The sequence below is a fragment of the Buteo buteo genome, chromosome 22 (genome assembly GCF_964188355.1).
Source record: "Buteo buteo chromosome 22, bButBut1.hap1.1, whole genome shotgun sequence".
Taxonomy (NCBI): Eukaryota; Metazoa; Chordata; class Aves; order Accipitriformes; family Accipitridae; genus Buteo; species Buteo buteo.
Window position 1 is genome coordinate 20,480,144 of NC_134192.1, and position 24,597 is coordinate 20,504,740.

Below are 24,597 nucleotides of genomic sequence, written 5' to 3' on the forward strand. Positions count from 1 at the left end.
GGGTGTCAGTCAGCAGGTGGTGAGCAATTGCACTGTGCATCACTTGTATATTCCACTCCTTTTATAATTACTATTGTCATTTTATTAGTGTTATCATTATTAGTTTCTTCTTTTCTTTTCTATTAAAATGTTCCTATCTCAACCCATGAGTTTTACTTTTTTTTCCCGATTCTCTCTCCCATCCCACTGGGGGGCGGGGGGACGGGACACGACACGACAGGACAGGGGATGACAGGGAATGAGTGAGTGGCTCTGTGGTGCTTAGTTACTGGCTGGGGTTAAACCACGACAGGCGTCTTAATACATTAGGAAAGCATGCACTGATGTCATCCTCTTCACCTCACTACTCTGGTAGCAAATTTGGGATTCATTTCTATATACGGTTTTCAAAATTGTTCTGATTTTTAAAAACTGTATATATGGGTTAAACAATGGTCAGGAGCTGCTTTTACAATTGATAAAAGCATTTAGTCCTCCAAAGCACTGATAAATTTATTTCATTTCAGACTGTGAAGGTATTGATTTTCCAAAGACTGAATTTCAATGTTAGATTGTCATGAGGAAAGCTAATGATAGCTGTAAAAATTAGAATTTCAATTTAGAATTTTTTACTTGCATGCATTTTTAAACATAGCCCCCAGGAAGAGTGTGAAATACGTTGAGACACAGTGCACGTTTCTCCTATCCCAACTCAAATTAATTTTTGAAGAAGTGATACATGCAAGAAATCTACGTGCAACTGTAACAACATACTCTGTAGCAATACCCAATTAAAATTGTTGTCTTCCTGCTTGCATCTTGTATAAAGGAGAAAATAGAGGAAGTCAAATCAAATAAAAATAATAGTTTCTTACCCTCTGAAACTGAGAGGATTTTATGGCAAGCACAACACAAGGAAAAGTTCAAGACTTAAGGCAGCTTCTACTGAAATCAAATGAAGTCTTGATCAAGTGACAAGTAAAAGTCAATTATGGCTTCAGATTTAAGTTTCAGAGAGATCTTCCTAGAGAACTTTATTGTCTGTCTGCACTTATAAAATGTTTAGCCAATAATTTTTGCAATTAACTGGTGGGAAAAAAAAAATCTCAACTTCAATGATCTTTCAGCACTTTATGAAATATTTTTAACTGTCTATATTCACATGCTTCATAAACCCTCACAAGTCTCAAGTTCTCTTAAGCTAGACTTATTTTGAGCTAGTAACACTGATTTGTTTCTTTCCTCCAAGTAGCTCGTAAGATATAGCTATCCGAAACCAAATAAGCACATTAAAAACACCCATCCTCCAGGTAACCATCACCAGCATCTAAACCTACAGCAAAGAGAAAAAGAAGTTTTCAGTATACTCTTGCTCATGTGAAACCTTCAAAGACCTTCAGAAAGCTCAGTTAATGAGTGAGCTTACTTTAAGACTTGTAACACACAAATAACATCTGGAAAACACTATTTCTGCCATATATTTTACACCTGTAGCCAATTCAGATATTGCCAACATTAGAAATTTTGGCAACCTGTAAAGATTTTTAAAGTATTCATAAAAAACAAAATTAAATCAAGTTTAGAAAACTCAGCTGAACATGAAATAGGAGTTAACTGATTTTGAACATGACATTTAATATTTTTCTATTAACTTGCCTCAGAGGCACACTACATTTTATGTTTGCTATACAATGGCAAATTCACCATTCACATGAGGCTACTTCAGCATAACTGCTTAAGAATACAACACACTATGTAACTTTGCTTGACATTGCATATTTGCAGTTCCAATATCATGCATATATGCAAACCAAACTATAATTTTAAGATACATGGGGTTTTTGTTACTGCTTTTATTGTGGTTTACTATTGAGAGCATTACAGATTGTGTAATTGACGATTTTTTTCCACGTAAATGAAACTGAAGTTTTTACTTAGTGTATTTTGGGAAAATATTAATTTGTAAGTGTTGTTGGTTTCAAGAGGACTATGTAAACAAATCCTTAGTGTGTTATGCTCAGAAAGCATCACCACATGTGTGATAACTAGCATACTGATCTGTCTGGACATCAGTGAAAGATAATATTCATATAAGATAGATGAAGTGAAGATCCCCATTTGACAGATTTGTGCCTTTCAGCTTGAGTCTATCATCCTTCCCACACAGAGACATGCTAAGTTATGTATTATTGTTTCATGACAGCTAGTGTGAAAATCAGAGCCTTGAATGCAAAAAGATACACCAACTTGTCCCTCACCCTAACTCACTGAACTTACCGTGCCTGGAAGCAATACTTTCTCCTCCAGTCTTCAGTCAGTCCCCCAAAGGGATGTCAGGATAATGGAACCTGACAGTTTTACAGTAATAATGCCATAAACCACCCTAAAGGACCCTTGTATCAACCAACAAGAAGCAATTACCTTGACTCTTGACTCACTACCACCAGCCACTAGAAGAGTTTTTATCTACTTAGAGACACTAATTCACAGATGCAAGAATGCAAATCAGATATTTTCCCCTTTAAAAGTCAGACCCAGTGACTTTTTCAAAACAATATTCACAGATGACCACTTATCTGTCCAGAATTCTCTAGACAAATTACTACTGAGATTTTTTTTTTTTTCTTTAATTCCTTATGTTCCTGAAGTTAAGTAACTGGAAAACAGTGACAAGCAAATATATTTCACTAGATGTCCAAGGACAATGACAAATGCAAGGGATAAGAATTCTACCTACAAATATTTATAATTTCTCCCTCAGTCCACCTTCCAAGTTTCCCTATAATTACTAATAGAATATAAGATCAAAATTTAAGTTATTTGTCCCTTTCATACATTTGCAGGGGAGCTTTTCAACATTTTAGGGTGTCACTTAGCACTCATAAGCATCCCTCAAGTTTCTGTACCTCATTTTATAGCTTATTTCAGCTCATATCATGTTATTCATGACCCCAAAACTACCTGACAGACACGAGAAATAGTGGTAGGAAGCCATTTACTTTTCACCTAAACTGAAAGCTGGGTAAACTCTCTACTCCATTCTATTTCAACTATTCCTCCTTACTTCAACTTATCTTCTAAATCATAAGGAAACTGGTAACAAGAAAATTCTGCACATCTTTGATATTAAGATTTATTTAACATTAAGAACTTTTACAATCTGCAATACTACAGATTTTTCTCTCTTCTCTCAAGAGCAACATAAGGGATTACCTAAATATACCCTGTCCCAAGTCATCTAATGTGTTCTTTAAAGTGTTTATCAAATGCTTGCTGTGCACACTTAAATCTTCATTAGATAGGCTCACTACAAGTTTCTTTTATGAGAAGGTACAGGGGTAAAAGTTGTGCAGGGTAAGTTAGGCTGGTATACATGTAAAAACAAGACAGAAATGCAGGGGGAGGGGACTGCTGCATAAAACCAGTTCAGAAACAAATCTATTATCAGGCCTACTTGTACCTATCAGACAAAAGCCTGAGTGAAAGGAAAATCATTAACTTCTGAAAATATATTTACTTTTCAAGAACTGATTTCTAGATTAAAGGACACTTACTTACGAAGTTAACTCTAAAAATGTTGTGTCAAAGTTATTACTTCACCTGAAACCAACTGACCTCAGGTTTCTGGAACAAAAAGGCTCTTCCCCCAATCAGAGCTTTACAGTCAGTACCTGCAACTCTACACAACGGTACTACAGACAACATTAACTAAACCACATAATCAGTGCGAAGCACTATGTATTTGTAAATAATTTTAGACTCTGTGAGGCTCAAGCTTTCAAAGAATTGAGCCTTTATACTAACACCTGAACTTCCCTACAGTTGAAGACTAACTTTCAAATCTAGCCCTGTTCTGCAGCACATTACTACTTCATGAGTAGAATAAAACAAACAGAATAAAAAATCCTGAATTACTTGGAAGGTAGGTACATCAAGATTTAACAGAAATCTGCAATGGCACTTCAGCCTCTACGAATGTATATTAAAGGAAATAAGGTAAGTTTTATGAACAGCATCTATTTAAAGTTGGCCACCTCAGCAAGTAGTATTTGTAAATCTTCAAGGGATTGCTAAAATTCTTGTCACTTCAGATGGTAATTATCCACATCTCAGTGGAAAAGACAAGGAGAGGGAACCACCCATGTGAAAAAACTGAAGCTATGTTAAAACATTAAACAAATACACTGATCTTCTAGCAGTAACCAGTTCTGACCTATTCCCTACTGCCACTGTGGACTTAGAAAAAAAGTACTCAGCATCATTCAAAAGACAGCCTGTCTGTCCTAGAAAACCTCTCTCTTCTAAAGGGCGGCTAAAAGTTACTTCAGAAAGACAACATGTCCAACTCTCCATATTTATTAAATTACAGGCACTAGAGAGTGACCTTAGAGCTTGACTGGAGTGCAACTCCAGAGTAAAAAAACCCCTAAATCTGTTTTTGAGCTCCCTAAATCTATTACCTTTCCTATCTATGCTGGCACATGCAATGGGAAAGACGACACAGTACTGTTCCACAAATATACGAAGTATAACTCATATGAGCCATTACAATGAAGATGGAAGTTAACCTGTCCTGCAGGGTCATGCTGAATAAAACCCCTATGCTAATTCAATTAAGGGACTATGAAGTAAGAAGAACAAGCCATACCCCCATCCAAACAGAAACTAAAAATCTTTAAGCTACATGTCAGTGGGAAGAGAAAAAAAACACAAAAAAATCCCAACCCAACACTCAAATGCTTTTTTAACATGCATCTTATTTTCACCTGGTACATAAGCACTATCAAATCTAGGATCTGTTTTAACAAAACCATTATTTCTCAGTTTTAGGTTCAAATACCTAAGTACTATTGTTACCTGGGGCATCAATATATGTGTAATATTTATTTTAGAGACATTGAGTCTTGAAATATCACTGACTGACTAGCCTTTCTCCAATGACAAGAAAGAAATACTGAAAAGTTATTGTCATTGTCTTACTAGGAAGTCAAGAAGTTTCCTGAATATATATTAGTTTGTAAAAAGAAAATTCTTGGGATCTTGAATAGCCATATTTTACAGTTCAGCTGTATGTCCCTTACACAATTACTAGAAAGTGTTGGTAATAAAAAAGAAACTAGAAAGTGCAAAAATACTTTGCTACTAGTGGGTTACCGTAAGTTTACAAAAGATTTTTGATAACAGAAAAGTAAGGAAGTTGGAATTTACCTAATCTTATTAGTGTCTAACTACAATATTCAGTAAGACCTGACAATACTAATAAATGTCTGTTTACATGCAGAAAAAGCTCTATCTTGGCAGTTTTTTCACAGAAGGCAGATGTTGATAACAATGACCTCAGGCTTTCTGTGACCCATTTAAAGGGCCAATATAGCACTTCATTGTCCTCTCATAATGCTGAAGCCTACACAGAAGAATCATCCACATTAATTTCAGTATGGCTAGTTGTGGGATGCTCCCCCTTTCAAACATGGTTTGAGAGTAAGAGTCAAGGCTGCTGCTTCAGCTTCCACTTAAAGGAATGAAAACATAAAAAAGGACAGAAACGAGAGGTTCAAGTAGCTGATGCCTGGGACAGTGAAGACGATCTGGTGAACACCTGTGCTAAGAAAAATTTTAGTCTGTGTCACTGTGCACTGAGTTTGCAGGGACATTAACCATACTTTCTTCCTTTCTCTCCATGTACTGCGCCACTCAGATTGTATTGGTGCAACATTAAAACACAAACAGGCCACAGAAAAGTTTTGTTTGTCCTCCTTCACTTAGTGGTTTTTTTACTATCAAATTTGTATCACTGCTTAAAATATGATTATCAACAATGATTTCATTAATCTCACTTTCTGGTTCTGATTTAACTACAAATCTAGTCTCACTCTATAATTTTGATTTAACTACTTTCCTAGCTTTCATTTTACATAAAATGCATCTTCTTCCATTCTTGATTTGCATAAACAGTGACATTAGCTACTTGATCCAGAACTACTGAGAGGCTCAGAAATAACCTAGTTCCAAAAGCAGGGTTGAAATATGATCAAGATTTATGATCTTCATCTTCCATGGGTCATGGAATTGACAAACTGTATCAGAAAGAAGGGGAAAGCTTCTACTGAAAGACATCACAAGAGATGATCTACAGTAGCAAGAGGTAACTCTCGTCATCAGAGGCAAGGCTGATGTGTTGTGAGACTGAGTAAGAATCTATTTTGTCAGATTACAGAGGTATGAACTGACAGATACAAAAAGATTATTATTCTAGAAGGAATGCACCAGCTGCTTCTGATAAGTAAATACAGGAAAATTACTGTAATAGGTAAGAGTAATGGAACTATAACATTAACACCAATCTAATTTCCCCCCAAAAGGCAACAGATTAAAGCAACAACTTAGTAGCACACAGGACTAGCTCACAGAAGAAAATGCTCTGCTCCTGTAAGAGCAGAGTTATGCTTTCACTCTAGTCCACCATTAACTGGGTATTGTTGTGCTTATGCAACATCTAGTGTATATGGTATACCTAGTTGACAAGAAATGCCAAGTAATCAATAAAAAGAATTTAATTTAGAACATGCACTTATATGAATCCTTTTGGAAGTACGCATGTGACCCTCCACTACAGTGCTCCAAGCTGGAATTCTATTCAAAACCTGCTTTGAAACAGCTCCCCTTTTATCATCTAAGAGAACAAAGAAATACTTCGCACTAAAATCTTCATAGTCAAAGGCCAGTGACAACTGTAAATTCTAAGTGTATTAATCAGGTTATATTAAATATTAGCTTTCACTGAACTCAAATATAAGTGTACTAAAATAGTACAATCGACAACAGCATGTAAGTATTTTTAACACTGTGGTGGTATTGCCAGACACAATGTACATTTTACATCAGTATGTAAGCAATGTGAACGCCCTGAAGAGCTGAACAAAGACCTGTAGGCTTAGCTCCCTACCAGGGTTAAAGCAGAACATTAGTATTTGTTGATTCGTCCTTAATCAGAAATCACTGCCTATTAACATTTCAGTTTAAAATCTGCTCTTGCTTCCTGCTGTTTTAACATACTCCTTCTGTTTATGAATGCCCATCTCTCTTTTCCCCTATCATTCCCACTTTATACTTTAAGTGGTTATCTCAGAGACAAAATAATTGTTTTTCCATCTGGCCATTTCTTTCTCTGAACTACTTCACTATCTGTCTTAGCCGCCCCTTCTAGCACTTCCTACTATTAGTGTTATGCCATCTTTCTGCCCAACCTAGACTTGGAGCTATTTCTCATTCTAAATGCTTTTCCTTTTATTTTTAAAACATATCTAATTAAGTTCTCCCTCCTTAGCCTTGTTCATAGTAAACACTGTTTACCATCTGAACCCTTAATGTCATCCTATCCATGGTCAGCTTTGGGCATCTTAGCAGAGAAACACAATCTTTTATAATGTTATGCCTTGTATGACTGTTTCCTGGAAACCCTCTTTTTTATGGGGCAGGAGTGGGGAGGGCAAAGGGGATGGGGGGCACAGAACTTCATGTAATGCTAAAGCATCACTACTTTTAAATAATTCAATATTTGTAAACTTTTACAAGAGCAACTCTTGGTCGATTACTAGTGCTATTACATTGGCTGGGTGGGAGAAGTTTGCAAATTGTTGCAACTCATTTTCTAAATAAGCAAACAATAAGTACAATTCAAAAGCTATCCAAAACACATTTGGATCATCCTTTAAAAAAAAAAAACAACAAAAAAACCCAAAAAATACAACAAAAAACCCACAACACTCCCCTCCCCGCCCCACTTTCCTTAGAACATCTCTTAGAACTTGTCCTCCACATAACACCTAAGTAAGTCTTTAAAAGAAGAAATGCAGACATTATGTAAAACTGTTGTCTTTTTAGAGTTCATGCATTTCACACAGTGCATAGTTGAAGCACTGACACCTGGAAAGTTTTGAAGATGCAGTACCATGAATCAGTTACAAATAAAGAAGTTATTTCTATTGAGGTATATTTTGAGAAAATGCAGGCAGGCAAAAAAATACCTGAAAGCTAATCTGTGTGGCAATTAAAGCACTCTCTTGTATTAAATAAATCAAAACCTGTGTTACAAAACTTCCAAGTAATACTGAACCCGAAATACAAGAATACCTTTTCTACGATGTTTTGTTTTCTTATTTTAAAAGGATTTTTAGAAAGAGGCAGGAAATTAAAATAACATAGAAGTCTGTTAGATAGTTAAAAGACTTTATCATCAATTATCTACTTCGCAAAAGAAACCAAATACAACAATTATACACAACCTTTTTCTAATACTTTGAGAGGGACAGTAAGGCAAGTGTAACAAAGTGAGGAAATATTGTAACACAAGAATATTACATTCCCAATGAAATACAGAGTTGCTGAAAATGCATTAAAAACATATAAACTATTCAGCTGAGTTTGTAGTGACAAGTTTATTCTTTTTCAGAAAGGGTTATGGCAAAAATCTCTTTATCTTCTGGGAAAATAGACCTGGCTTCACATAGACAATAAGCACATTTTTGCTAAACTTTTTTAAAAAAGTGAAACATAACTGAAGAACTTTCTCTTCATTGAACAGCTTGTCAATTTACTGCTACTTTCTCTAAAACACCGAGCAACACATTCCACTCTGTTACTGCACACATATGTGCTGGTTTTGGCTGGGACAGAGTGAAAGCAGCAGCCTTTGTGCTTCTAGGAAGCGACTTGTGTATCTTATCTCCCATTCCTCTGCCATTCTTCAGGTATGCTGCCCTGCCCATCTTCCTATCTGGTGCTTCCCAAAATTCCCCACAACACTGTCATATCAGCCCTGCTAGACTCATCCTGTTCAGGAGGCACCAGAGTTTCATGTGCTGCAATGCCCCACTTTTCTGTATGCTGGTTATACAAGGAAGGAAAAGGTCAACACACATCAGAAGCCAGAAGACATTAATATCTTCAGAGCATAGCCCAAAAACGAGCATAGGATAACACACGAGAAGAGAATTTTGGGAGAAAAGGCAAGTGATACCACCCTTGTGTGCCTGTCACCCTCCCTCCTAGCATTTATTTCAGTGTTACCCAGGAAAGAATTCTCAGGGACCACCACCCTTCCCTTCCTTTTTCATCTCCCTATTCTCCCCCAGTGACGGATGGATCTTTGTATATGCTACATTCCCTGCCTGCTTACCAGAATCCTTTGCTTCTACTACTTTTTTCTCCCTCTTCTTAGATGATCACTTTCGGTATTAACATTGTAAAAACCATAAATGGAATAACACCTGGATATTACTATTCCAAACAGTGTCTGGTTGTCATCAACTGGTTCTTGGTTTTACAGATAGTTTCCAAGGTATGTGAAATTGTTGACTTATTTAAAGGCAGCAGATGCATAACTCAGAGTGCCTGACCAACAGGCATGCAAGAGAAATACGCAATTAATTCATTTAGGAGATCTGTCTACAGGGCTGTGATTTCACAGATTATTTTGGTTGCAGCACATCCAGCACAAGAATTCAGAACTTTTAGTCCATACCAGTGTGTGTTAATCCTTACCATCTTTCTTTCCCTTATGTGGCAAAAGCAGTTTTTCAGAGACACTTGAATAAACATGTAACTGGTTTTCTTTTTATTTCTTTTTTTCCCCAATTCAAATACCAAATTATTGGTTGGGTTTTGGTTTGTTTGTTTGTTTTTTAAAGTTATCTGCACATCGCTTGGTGAAACCTTGCTCTCCCGCAGACGATCTCATCTCACATTAGATCTCTAGACAAGGCCTTACACCCTACCCTACTTTTGGTACAGAGCTGTAGCTTGTATTTTAGATGAGCTCCCACTTGTGGGATACAAATATGCTATGATTCTGCTGATCTGTTACATTCTGTTTCTGAACACACAGTCCAAAAATAAACTCACAAAACACGACTGCTATTGTGGTGATCTGAACTGTTGCTCACTCAATCCCAGGGACTCCTGATTTTACTGTTTTCTATTTTTTTCCTTTATCCTAGAATAACAGCACATTTTTCTCAGATATATTAACTAACATTTCTCTATTCAGACCATGTATTATTTTGCCACATTTTGTCTGTAGCCCTGGCTTTTTTATTATTTTCTACTCCCACGGTTATTTAATATGCTGTTACTCATTCTCCAGATTCTCATTTGAAATGCCAAATAAATAAGACTGCATCCTACTGGACTCTTCCAGTTAGCTATCAAAAAAACCCCACACACGTAGATCTATCTGTTCTCAGTATAACCCAGGAATTTAAAGCACTCACTACAAAGACCTCAGACTCTGTAGTAAGCTCTTGAAAAGTTTTAAATTCCTAGGTTACACCGAGAGCAGATAGACATATATATGTAGGTTGGTTTGGTTTTTTTTAGATAGCTAACCAGAAGTGTCCAGTGGGATGCAGGTTTCTGAAAGAGATCTTTATGTCTTTGTCACTAGTTAGCACCCACACTGCCACATCTACTTCAGGTTGTAAGCAATTTAAGAGCTAAAATAAGGCAGTACTTTATTTTTATTCAATTGCTAGTAAGTACTGATATCAGTGAATATTAGCTCTCAAGTCAATCAAGCAATATATTGGTCTATATAGTCTATATTCTTCCAGTCAGTAACGAGGGTGTCAGATCGGTTGCTGAGCAAACTACCTAATAGTTCTCTATTCCAAATCAAGGGAAGTGAAGACATTTTCAGCTTCCCACATAATAATCCAACAGTTTTAGGATAAGTTCCTTTCTTGTTCTAAACTCTCTACTGAAGTGAGCTCAAATGAAAGTAATCCTTTATTTAGCAATCACACACTGTTACACACCACACTTTTACATATTATTCTTTTGTTCCCTAATTGCAGTTCTCCTGTTCTTGCTAGAAAGAGTAAAAGAAGCAAGAATATGAAATACCCACTCTTACAAGGCCACTGGCACTACTATCCTTGGATTCATGCACATCTTGGACTTTCTCCTGCTCAGACATTATGCCCACCCAAACATTACAAAGCTGCTTTGACAAATGGACTTTCATTCTGGAATAATAGCTCATCAGTATACAGATGACGATCACATCACATTAGCTTCTGAGGTAAGTTCTACTGCTCAAATCTAACCGTCATGCAAGAGGGAGACATGAATCCAATGCAAAATACTGTTGCACTTGGCACTGTCACACTGCTGGCAATGAGAACACACCTTTAATGTTCTAAGAAGACTGTTAGCCAAAGCGTACAAACACTGTGAATGCTGGCAGAGAGTTCATGAAAACATGCATGTTTCATCACACTGTTACACAGACAGACATACGCATACATAAACAGCTTTCCACAAAGTGAAGATATGACACACTAGAATGCACTCAGGGATATAGATTAACATTTTGAGACAGGTATCTGCAGGGTACCACTACTGTGGTACACAGCTTCACATTGCTAATGGGTTGATGAGGACTGGCAACATTTGTGGGAAGACAGTAAGGCAAACAATAACATAAAAGAACAGAAGAAACCCACCTTAAGGAGTTCATAATGTTGAATACCATTCACACCAATGTCCGGATCAATGGCAGATGGGACAGAATAGCGAGAATTAATTGCTGTGTTTTCAGGGATAGAGATGTTAATAACTGTTGAGGGGAAGAGGGGGGCATTGTCATTTATATCCTCTATTAGGAATCTGATCTTGACCAGTCTGAAAACTTCATCAGGCAAAACAGCAACCTCCACCTCATAAAAACAGCGATTCTCACTGAAGATGCCAGAGCACAGCTTCTCTCGGTCTATGCGGTTTGCAGTTGTGAATATCTCACCAGTGTTCTCCTCCACCCGTATTAACGGTACATCCCCAGTCTTATACACAAGCTTGAACTGTAGTGGCGAGGAAAGGGGTACATCTGGGTCCAGCGTTAGGTTAAGATCCTTGAGCAAATTGCCAATGAGGACATTTTCAGGCAGTTCTTCCCGCACGGTATAATTCTTCTCCTGTGCGCCAGATTGAAATACAATACAGGCTAATAAGACTGCCAAGAGGTAGGTTCCAGACAGCAAGTCCATCTCCAGAATGACTAATGAGTATTTGTGTAGAACACCAAGAGTAGCTGGAAAAAGAAAAATAAATAAAGAAAAATTCTTAAAACATCACAGGATATTGTGTTCTAAAGTGATAGAGACAGGAAAGGAGTACCTTTCCTACAGCAAATAACCTGAACTGTTTGAAAACCCTATTAGTAAAGTGATATTTGACTTAACAATCCTTCATAAAATGTATAAAATTTCTTGTACAATTTTTTACTTAAAACTGTTTACTAAACACTGAGGTAAGAATCTTAGAACTGGATCAGAATGAATGAACAAATAATAACTAAAAAAATCCCTATTTCCAGCATACGATTTTCCTTTGCTTCTTAAGAAAACCCCTTCCTTTGAACCCTCTGCCACATTGTCCTCAATTTTTTGTTTGTTTCCAAAGAAAAAAAATAGGTAAGAAGTTTGCAAGCAACCATCTGCTGAGAACCAGATCTTTTTATACCTCTTGCTCAAAGATGGGAAACCATAAACACTTGTCTTAATTTTCCCCCAAGTTTTGTACTGACAAAATTATGTAATATTTGTTAACAGCCAAGAAATATGGCTATTTTTAATACAGGGACTTAAACTGGTAAGAAAATGTTATCTAGATGGAGTGTGGTGAAGTTCAGCCAACAACGGGTGGAAATCTAACACAGGGACACTAATACAGCAGTCTCTTTAAGATGACAAGATCCGATTTGATCAGATATTAGTACTCAATTCACTGAAATTTGGATTATGTGTCTTAAGAGCAGTGTACAAATTCCAACACAGAAGAACACCACCACATCAGAAGTTTTCAATGTAGAACGAAAGCTAAAAGACTTTTCCCAGCAAGAAGGGTAAACTTGTAACCCTTTTAGTTCCCCAACTGCCTACCATATTGCCAGATAATCTCTATTTGGATACTTGTCATTAATTTCCAAGTCAGTTGAGATTTCTAAGACAGTTGAGATTTCTTTTTCTTTCTTTGATTTTAGGGGAAAAAAAGAAAAATGAAAAAAAAAAGAGATAGACTATGCAGCAGTAATTTCCCTTCTGGTATGTAACAATATTTAATACATCTTCTGTAGAATGAACTGTAAGAAATTTCATATAATTTTAAATCTAGTGATGTCTGCTCATGTATCAGCTAAGTACTCTGAGATACCAATACCTTTAAAGTGAGATACAGATTTGTTCTGGGCTGAAGAAAATTCTGTACTTTTCAAACTAGTTTCTGAATAACAATATATTATCCTCTCAAGACTCTTAACCACCTCCAGAAAGATGGAAGTAGAACGGGATGACTTATACGTACATATAGATATCTATGTACCTACAGCCATCAGCTGATAACTTCTAGAAAAAAGCCATACTATTGAACTCCATGTATAAAATATACTGCTTTGCTTAAGCTTTGCATAATTCTACCCTTCCAGAATTTAGGATAATCTAGGATAGCATTTCTGTAAGGTAGATGTTCAAGAGTTACATCTAAAATGATTTTATTTTTTTTTTGTCAATGACATTTTAGCTTCCACCAGCCTAGCATCTGTTTCACGTATAGCTGTACTAACTCTTCTACATTCTTTCCATTGTGCAGGTAAAAATGTAATTTTTTTCCTGCCTTTTCCGATTTTATTCTCCCTGTCATAGCATAGATTGATTTACTCCTGCAGATCAAGTTGCAGTGGTTGAAAAGTTACTGAAGCCAGTAATTGCCTTCACCCGTTAGTTACTGCCTTTCAGCAGTACCACTTTCAGGGTAATTTACATTAAAACATTTGACTTTGCAGTGGAACAGATTAAGAACAATTAATATTGCTATTCCATTTAAACTCTGCAACCTGCTTTTGATTGGGAGTAAGTAACAGATAAAGAACATTCCCACTAGATCTGCACGGTGTATCTTTCCACATCAGCATGATTTAACTGTAAAGCATTTGCTGGCTTTTTGATTATACAAAAGGAGCAACATAAAATAAAAATCCAATCCTGCAAGTCTTCACTTATGAAAAAAGGCGTTGCTCACTGGAGTAATTCAATTAACCTGAATGAGATTGCTGACATGGGTGAGAACTGGATATGCAGTTTATGTGGCAGAGTTAACGCATTACCTGTGGTATTTTAGTAATTCACTGACTTATTTGCAGTACTTCAGTATAAGGCACAATACAACACTAAACAGGCATTCAAGAGTGAAGAAACAGTGTACTATAAACAGCGATTTTATAAATCCATTATAATTTTAATCTCTAAATTTGTAAGTAAGGAAGTCATCAGCAGATACTGATTATCATTAATGGTAACACTATGGTAGCAGCATGAGTTTAATGAAAGAACTGTGGTGATATTGTACAAATATATTAGTTTGCCTACTATGATTCTATCTGTCTTATATTTCTGTAAATACATTTCCAGCAATTGTCACCCCACTAAAGTAATTGCCCACGTACATTCAACCTGCAGAAAGCTCTTATTTCAGGAAAGTACATTTAATAATAGTGGATACAAAAATGAATACATTTACATTGTTTCCATGAAAAACACCAATAAAAATGTATGGGTTACAATGAAGAGTTGATATTTAAATGTTTCCCTCAAAGCAAAACTTCAAAATGGTAGCATGTTCCATGCATACTGGAAAGCACTATTCCACTACTTTTTCTTCTCTACTAGAAGTTAAACTGAAAAATAACAAAACAGGAAAAAACAACTTCACATCCTGAAGTTTACAGAGTAATATTTTAAATGTACAGTTCATTTCTGAGGGGAGGAAATTAAAAAAAAAAGCCAACCATAATTGTAAACCAAATTCCAGTCCTTATCCCAAATTCTGTGACAATATTCATGTAAGGATTACCTATAAATTATAATAATATAAAAATACTGTATAGTCATGTATATGTATCTTCCAAATAAATAATCTCGCATTATAAAAAATATTTTTATTATTAACAAGGTTATTAATGCTGCACTGCTCCTCTCTCTCTCCTTTTGAACACACAGGAAATTTCAGTCAAACTCAAAGCAAAAGTTTGTGTTTTATCTATGAAGTTTTACAAAGCAATTTGAGGATGAGTATATAAATCAAACTGACTAAAGAGTGCATGAAAAAATCCCCTGCATCAATCCTGAAAGTTGTGATAGTACCAGTAGATAATTTACATTAAAAATAACTGATAAAAATTCCTATAACCACAGTTACAAGCACGGTGGAGTTTCTAGGGATTATAAAATAACAACAGCAGGACTCAAAGATGTTTGTCAGGAGAACATTACTATGCATATTTTTATTTACTTTTTTTTTTAAATGAAACAAAGTTTGAACCATTCTATTAAAACTATTTTTGTGTCATATTAAAGAAAGTTCATTAAAACATGGAAATAATAGAACATCATTGTTATAAACCATGTTAGATAAATGCTAACATGAGTTTTTTTAATGTCTTTTATTACCACAGATTTTTCTGAGCTACTAAAGGGTATAGACACATAATAGGTAGTGTTATGAGTTTTATCAGATAACTGTTTTGTCTCGAAGTAGAAAATACAACCACGACTTACAATTCTTGAACTTCTGTAGAATACGCTATTTTTAAATGGTCTTTACCTGTCTTTCTAAACAATTCTAGGAACAGTTTTGCCTTTAAAAAACTGCTCTAGAGCTCTAGACCTTTAAGGAGAAAAAAAAAACCAACATGACTCAAGTTTTCTGCTTAGATATATAGTGGAACATAGCATGCCATGGGGAAAGTGTTGTTCTTAAAGCAACCTATTTATATAGTCATAGCTGTATGTTGCCTGTCATTTGTGCCACAGCACTGATAGGAATACTATGGCAACAGCAACGCAAAGAAAGAGCATGAGGTACTTTCTAGCAACCAAGCATCATTCTGAAAGACATTTACAAAATGAGGGTATTTCCAGTGACATACACTACTTAATATGTCTCTCATATTTGTTTACATATCGTAAATATACATACCACAAAATGGGAAAACAATATAAATACAAATCCAAAAGTGAAGGAAAGGCTAAAGAAAGTGCAAATGGAAATGGCAGAGTTGGACAAAACAGGACATTAAGAGAAATTGTGAAAAGAGACCATGTGAATGGTAACGGATGGTGGAAGTAGTCAGAGATGAACTAAGACAGACAGACAAGATACAAATACAAAAAGGAAAAAAGAAAGAACAGGGCAGAAAGGCAGTCACAGTACAGTGTGTAGAAACAGGCTTTCTTAATGACTGGAGTATAGAGGCAAAAAAAAAAATAAAAGCATAGAAGGCTAAATAGAGTAGTCCAACTCTAAAGGACCTTTCATAAGCTCCAGCAGTCGCTAACACTTTTAAAAAAATTTAAGAACAAATAAAATTGTTTAACAGAAGGTAACATTAAGCTTGCCAAGCCATTTTCCCAGCTTTCAAAAGACTGCATTGATGTCTGTACTGCTGACTTCTGTAACTAGTAAGGCAAGTGGCCCAGATGGACAGAATGGAGGGTAGGAGGGGAGAAAAAACAATTTGAGATTTGCTCTCTTTCATCTGAGTATCTAGGCACTTAAATATACCTCCTTTTTTGTCCAATATACTAAATATTAATGGCACAAATTTAAATATTATAATTGCTCATCATTATCTTCATTTAGCAGCTGTCAAATCATACCTTGAGAAGTAGACGGAGTATAAAAACTTTGACTACCTAATGGAGTATGATGTGAAGGTAGAATCTAAATCTGTTCTTTATACACAAGGCTCTATCTGGTCCCACATGAGTCAGAATTCCTGTAGCTTATTACAGGACTCAACTGCTATTTCTTACTCAAGAGGATCACAGAAAAGTAGTAAATGCAGTAAAGAGTTCAGGTGTCCACTTCAGATTAAAAAGCAACACTAATTCTTGATACCCAGGTTCATATTCGACTTAGAGTAGGAATAAGCAAGCTGTAGTAATATTTTGTAACTGCTATATCAAGTTTTAAGAAAAAAGTATAATAGACCATTTCAAAAATTTAGGAATATTACACTGAAGTCCAAAACTATATCAATATACCAATATTGAAATCATAATAAAGAAATCCTTAAAATGTCACTCCCATTCTTACCTTCATATTCCTGAACCTATTTTAATTACATGGACAAATTTAGCTAGTTTACCACACTTTTTAAATACAATATCCCTTTCCTTTGCTGCTAATCCACCGTGGACTTCTTAAATAAAAGTATTTACATCCCTGTGTTAAAACAGTGTTTCTCAGAGCAAAACATCCCCATGATGTGGGCTCTATTTGTCAGTCAATAGCACAATTATAATGTTGTTTACCTGAAGAGAGAGCTATTTGCAACTATTCCAGTTCACAAAGACTCCCTCTAAAGTGTCCATTGATAATTAAGCACTTCTATACTACATGCCAGAGATTTTGAACTTCCAAGTCATGTTGATATGGATTTCAACTTTATCCTGTAGACCTCAGTTGCTGGATTGTTAGGTAGGATCTCTTCTGGTACTGCAGATTGTTAAGTGTTTGGTGCTTTGGTTGTTGTGGATTTTTTTGCTGTAAGTCACTAACATAGCTGAACACAGTAATGTCTACCCTTTGTCGCCACACATACCATGTTTCATTTAGGGAACTGGCCAGTTTTGATGGTGGTTAACTTTTTTGAAAAGGTAGAGACTCTACTGGTATTTCTTACCAGTTCTGATGACAATAAGAAACACTACAAAGCTGCTGCCTGACAGGAATCCCCCTAATATTTTAAGGCCAGGCACAAATGACAACAAAAGACCTAAACTAATTTTCACACTCTATAGTTTCAAACATATATATTTTGCAGCCATCAATATTTATCCACAGGATCCACTCCCTACATAGTATATTTCATTATCATATTCAAAGAAAAAGACCTACCTCAAAGAGAAACAGACAATTTGTTATATTATCAAGGCTTTCAAATTCATTCCCTCATATGATTTTACTCTAAATCCACTAAGGGACTGATTTATTCTTTGATCTATTTTTTATTAGTGTGATGGTACTGACTTCAATGAGATTTCTTTAATTTGATTTTTTTCCAGTGATGAAAAAAATGAAACTGGAAATTCTTATCACCAGGAGAAAACATCACCCCACATTCATTTAAGTCAACAAAAGAATTAAGTAAGTGTGAGCCACAAGTTTCTTACAGCCGCATGATCTCCTGATTCAGTCTTCACTGCTTTAGAATATTTTTAGTTGTTGTTTTGGGGTTTTTTGGTTGTTTGTTTGTTTTTACTTTTCCCATCACAGGGGGTAAGAAATACTCTTCACTTGAAGGAATAAAAAGTTAATGACCAAAAGGCAGATTCTAGCAGCCACATGAAGCAGCAGCCAGGGTATGGAAAACAAGCATTAGATAAATTCTTACTGAAACAGAATTCTATATTCCCGATATTAATCTGCAACTAATAGAATAAAGCTCATTAAAACTTGCATGAAGATGCTGGAAACAGCAAACAGAACTATAAATACACAACAGGCAGTGAGCATGCTGAACGGCCAAACTGAACTCAATCACATTGGTATATGGCACAAAGAGTAGTTTATTTTAATTGTTTCAAATTAATCCCTGTAAAGCTGAAGTCTTTTTTACTAAAATAGTCAGTACAGTCCATGTTTTGGAAAATGCATCTAGCAACCACTCAGCAAATATTTTAATATCCTGTAACTTATTTCATAAAACTGTAAGAATATGCAGTATCAAATTTATCTATATACATGTAACATTAGGAAACAGATAGTCCTGCTATTAGCAGTGAAACAGTTTTGCACCAAAGCTGCATAGAAAGCTAAAAGTTGAGAACAGAAGTCTTGTCAAAAAGGTGAAGATCTCCCTGATAAGGATGACTATTTCCATTTTCTTAGAAAGAAACACTGGAATACCTGAACAAATAGGAAAAAAAAAAAACCCAACAACAACAAAAACCACCAAACCCAGCACACAAATCCTCCATAAAGCTGCTGAATGTTACAACTCCAAAGCTAACACAATATTGCTCTACAAATTCAATTATATATTCACTAAAATTCTATGACTGACTTTCAAAAACAATTTAAAAAATCAACTTATTAATGGTATGATTCATAATGTCATCTTCATTTTTTATTTGTGTTTGTACACATTAATACATTTTACAAATCAAGTGAAAATTGCTCTAGTTTTGGTCCTTGAAAATCTGTTCATGCCTCAAATCTGAAAATTAAATCTCTGCTAAAGCAAACAAAAGAAAAGTCATCCATGAACTACTGGCAAGAGAATGCGATATCATAATAAGAATTTATGTAAAACCACATATGTGATCATTGGATGTATTTCAATTTAAAAACACATTATTATTTATTTAAAAATGGAAGTAAATCTGATTTTAGTCACTTGTGTCAAATCCTTTGAAATGGCAATTGTCAAGATCACCTGTTTCATACATAATGCATTTTGCTTTACTGCCTCACTGCCAGTTAATAACTTCTATTATCGAATAGTAGAAAAATACATTTCACAGTGCCTACTACGCAATTCAAGTATTTTTGAATAAGGACAGGAATACTGCTCACAGATCAATGCTATATTGTCTATTACCCACTTATACTAAATACAATTCTGCCTACAGTCCAGTCATATACATAACAACATTCTAGAGTAGCAGCAGTCAGCAGCCTTCCTCCATCCTCCCCTTCAGTTCAAAACAGAGACGATGTAACTACGCTAACTTAGACTTCTCATTTAACCGAAAGTTCCATTTGTGAGAACACTGTTTCGAAAACTTACAGAAAACCAAAAGCAATATACATTGTCATCTTTTCTTTTTTAAAAGTCCTGTGTTTAAAAACAAAACAAAAAAAAACAAACCCCCCCCCCCAAAAAAAATGAAAAACACTTCTATTTATATTTTGTAATTCTTGTTAAACCCAGGATATGTGGAATATTGCACTAGTTGCATCAAATTCCTGAAGGAAAAAAGTTCTCTTGGGTGTCACGATTCATGTATTAGACTTCAAATAATACCAGAACCTTACTTTTTCTACATATTTCTTTTTCAATCGCTTAAACTTTTATACTTCTGTCCTGGTTTCAGGTTAAACCACGACAACTTCCATCAGTTTCTCTCTGTCTCAGCATAACATACCCAGAGAAGGCTGAGTGTCCTGTGAAATTACTCTCACAGGTTTTTGCAACAAGTTCTTACAGTAGTCCAAGCCTGAAAGGAAAACTGTAGCTGAACTTCAACCATAATTCCAGCTCAGCAAATTATCAGCATGTCTACGTAAAACAGGACCAGGAGATTACAGCAACAAAGCACATATAGAACACATTTTAGTATTTTTTTATTCCAACCTCCCATCAGGCTGTCTGGAAACAGACACTGTGTTCCATTTCTGATGCTGTAAGGCTGGTGAAGGATGACACTAAAACATACAAAATTCATACACTATGTGGTCCTTAACTAATGTATTTAATAACTTATTATTGTAATTAATAACTAGCTAAGCATCAAATAACTTATTTTCTTTTTCTTGGTAAAATGGGAAGAAAGTGGTTCAGGTGATTTTACACTCATCCTTGTGAACACTTCACAGAAACAACATATTTCTTATCCAATCTTTTTTCTTCAAGCAGAAGTTTATACAGTACAGCAAAAAAGAAAATTTTAACAATAGCATAGTCTCCATGGAAGTCTTTAGATACAAAACAGTATGTTTTTCATCCAGTGGCAGCATAGCTACTTATTTTCATACAGGATCTTTCGTTCTTCTTAAAGATAGCTTAAATGTGAGATTGCGACTAAAAGGTACTGGTCAAGAGTTTAAAATATAAAATACATCATAAAAAAGGTTTTCTACACCTTAGTATATATCTCACCAATTAACAGCCTAATCACCATGTTTGTCCAAAGTTGTCATGTGTAACATAGAGATACAATACATAAGAATACATATTTATAAATCATAAACTCAACTATGGAATCTCTAAGAGTACCATGAACACGAGAACTAACTGCACGTGTTGGAAGGAATTTTGTCATAACTTATGCATGGGTCCAAATAGCAGGGAAGCAACCAACACATTTTTTAGCTAACTGAACCCATCTAATAAATATACTACATGAAAAAAAAAAATCTCAGTATGTAATATAAGACTCTCCCAAAATAATACGATTTGAGAGCAAGGCTATTCCACGGGAAGAACAAGACCACCTGAAGATAAGTTACATTAGAATATAAACCAAGACCATAGTTCTGTTATGGAGAAAAAAAACCAAAACCAACAACAACAACTAAAAAAAAACCAAACTCACAAAAACAAACAAACAAACCCAACAATTTGAGACAAACCAGGGAAAAACCCATTACAAGTAAATGTCCCTCCGCTCGCCGTCCTGTCAGACCAGTTCCTCCCGGTCAGGCTAGCTTAAGGGCTCACCACTCCCTCTACAGCCCCTCAGGCGGCTCCTAGGGAAACCTTTTCTTTCCCCTCACCTGAACACCAAGACAGAGCCGCCATCTTCAGCTCTGGAAGCTCTTGTAACAGAAACCGCGGGAAGACTGAGGCAATACCACAGCTGACGAGCTCCAGCCTCACGGACCCCGGCGCCGGATTCGGCCCGGCGGCCCCGAGGACGAGCCCCGAGGACGAGCCCCGAGGACGAGCCCCGAGGACGGCGCCTCAGCGCGGACCGCCGCTGCACGTGCCCCCGCCGCCTCCTTCTGGAAGGTTCCCGGGCGCGGGCGGGGCTGCCGGGTCCTCTCAGCGGCTGCTGCCGCCTCCTCCTGCCTCAGGCGGTTCCCGCCGCCATCTCTCGACCGGGGGTTCTCCCCCCCCGCGTCGCCTGACAAGGCAGCCCGTCAGGTACCATTGCCTAACGAACATGAATGAAGGGTAAATAGCAGAGGTAATGGGTAGAAGCTGCGGCACAGGTGTGTGTATTGTCTTTCGCGTCAGGTATGCAGATGAAGAAAACCGGGGCAAAAAGAGGGTGTGATTTACTGTGAACTTTTACACGAGTAAGCACTTAAGAATTCTCTGCAAGTTCTGGCCCGAGTTACCACAGGCTGGTCTACGTAACGGCGGGTGTCTCGCAGGGTCGGCTGGAGAGGTTGTTCTGTGCTGCCTTTCCCAGAGCCACTTCAGTGCAGCGCTGCTGGTACAGGCTTTCAGTGGTACGAGGGAAAAAAATCCCTGTATTTAGAGTCTATAAAGCACTTTGGGGATCACTCAAAGTGAAAGGTGCTGTATACATAAAAGGTGTTAGCAACAGCAGCTGCGGATAGTGTGGCTTTAGAAAAAATGCTCTCTGAGGGACAAGTGAATCACCCTTTTTCCTCTACTAACTACAGGAAATAAACATACATAAAAGAAAATGAAAAGCAGTTTGATAAAGGATTTCTTGCGATTTATTAAGTGGGAGACCAAAAGCATCAGAGCTTGATCACAGCTGGTTATAGTTAAAAGGATTAAGATCAAGCCCTACTAATTCATATCTTACATTATTAAAAGCATACATTTCTCTTTTACGATATTATAATATAGATAAATTTGTATTTAAAATTCAATCAAATTCAGTAATATAATTTGATCATTTCCTTGTGACACAACTCTGTCTTTAATTACCTGTTGTTCTTCGAGGAGTCCTAAGGAGGAATTCTGTCCTTACTACATTTGTAGCTTGAAATGACCTTTGCTTCAATATGTTGATACGGTGCAAGTAATTAAGGATAGTAATAACAATAATAATTATTTTATACTGTGCTTTCTGAAAAAAAAAATTCACATTATTTGATGTAACTTTCAAACAGAAGAAATATAGCTAATTTTGCAAAGATTGCAACTAAATTTAACTTAATCCTTTATATACTAATGGAGTAGGACTGAACTTTCATTAACTTAATATTAGCATATGCATGACTATTAAAGATATACCAACTTTTGAAAGGTGAAATAATGTAAATTTTAAAGAAATTTCTCTTACTAGTAAAAAGTATCATACCTTATTGATATATAAGAAAAATACTTCTTTAATTCTATAGTTTATATAGACAAAAATGTAGAGTATTTTTCTCTGTTATTTTAAAAAACAAAACAAAACAACACTGGAATCATCTAACTGTTCTGGTAAAATACTTTCTAGTGCATAGCACCTCCCTTCCTGACATATCCCCAAAGTGCTGTAGAGATTGCAAACACATGGATTGCTTCTCAAAGCACTGAAATTCTGTGCCAGGAGCACTACACTAAAGTGATTCTGGAAAGGGGATTGAAAACTAAATTATCCAGTGGAAATGATGGAGCATAGCTGTTTAAACTCAGGAGAAAGCAGCTGCCAAAAATCAGTTGGACTACTTGTACAAAAAATACTCAGTAAATTGGAGAAAACAGAATTATAGGGATACTTTAAAATGTGTTACAGCAGTTTGATGTGCAGGGCTTGATTCAGTACTTTAAATTTTGTTTTACCTGTATAGTAAATATGGTTTAAAAAGTGGAGGATCTGGTCAACAATTTTATATTAAATTGATTCAAAGCCCACTGAAATCCGTGGCATCTTCTGTAGGGTTTACAAAATTTGCTGGAACTATTCTGGAAATTGAATGCCTTAAGTTAAGGGTAAAGTGGGAGAGCCTACATATCTCAACAACACAACTTTATTAAATATTTGCATAGACTGTTATGTGTCAGCATTGAATACTTAATTTTAGATTTTATTACATATGTTAGGGTGGATCAAAACAAGCTATGCTTTTGGCTGAAGCCTGCCATGGTAAAGCTCATGTTTAGCAGAATCTCAGGAAACTTGATTTTTAAAGTTTTGCCTAGATCCATAAACTTTATGAAGATACTATAGCTCCTTCATAGACTGTACTCAAATAATGGAAAATGTGTCGTTTGCATTTCTTCACTGCATCCTCACTGAAACCTGCCAACAATTAGGATGAAATAAAAGGGGGTTTGTAATGTGGACAAAATATTTCTAGCTAGAAATCTGCGTGTCCATTGACTTGGTGTGTCAGCCTACTGTCAATGATGTCCAGACACAAGTGATGTGGCTAGATAGACTCAGGCTTGTAATGTAGAACAGAAAACTTTGGGATATTATTTCCCATCCATTCTCCTTCTTCTGACATAGTGCAAGAGGATGAACAGCTTCAAAAGGTTTTTAATAGGAGGGGGAAGTCATAACTACATTAATAATGAGAACTGTGTACATCTGTGTATCAGAGTCCTGTAGGACACTGATATTCATGAAAAAGCTTTTAAAAATCATATTGAAGCGCATTTTCTTACACAATATCATGGGCCCATGATGCATTTTATCATTACTGGTACAGTGCACAGAACATTTTTGAAGAAAATGGAATATTAGTTCTTGAAAGTAGGAATTAAATGAGGAAAAATCTTAAAGGAATAATGTGAACAATGATTAGATTAACGTTTCAAATAGATGTATATTCTTCTTCCTCTGTTTTGTATAAAAGTCATGTCCCTACTCCACAAACCCAAGTGAAAAACCTAATTTTGCATATAAATGGAGTGACTTCACCACT

General features: G+C 36.0%; 1 protein-coding gene across 1 annotated transcript in view; it reads right to left on the reverse strand.

Annotated features, from left to right (window-relative positions):
* PCDH11X (protocadherin 11 X-linked) overlaps positions 1-24,597 on the reverse strand; it is a 376,686-nt gene that overhangs the window by 313,643 nt on the left and 38,446 nt on the right. The window contains exon 2 of the mRNA XM_075054565.1: positions 11,484-12,067. Coding sequence (XP_074910666.1) covers positions 11,484-12,023 — 540 coding nt within the window. The 5' untranslated portion in view covers positions 12,024-12,067. The remainder of the gene's footprint in view (positions 1-11,483; positions 12,068-24,597) is intronic.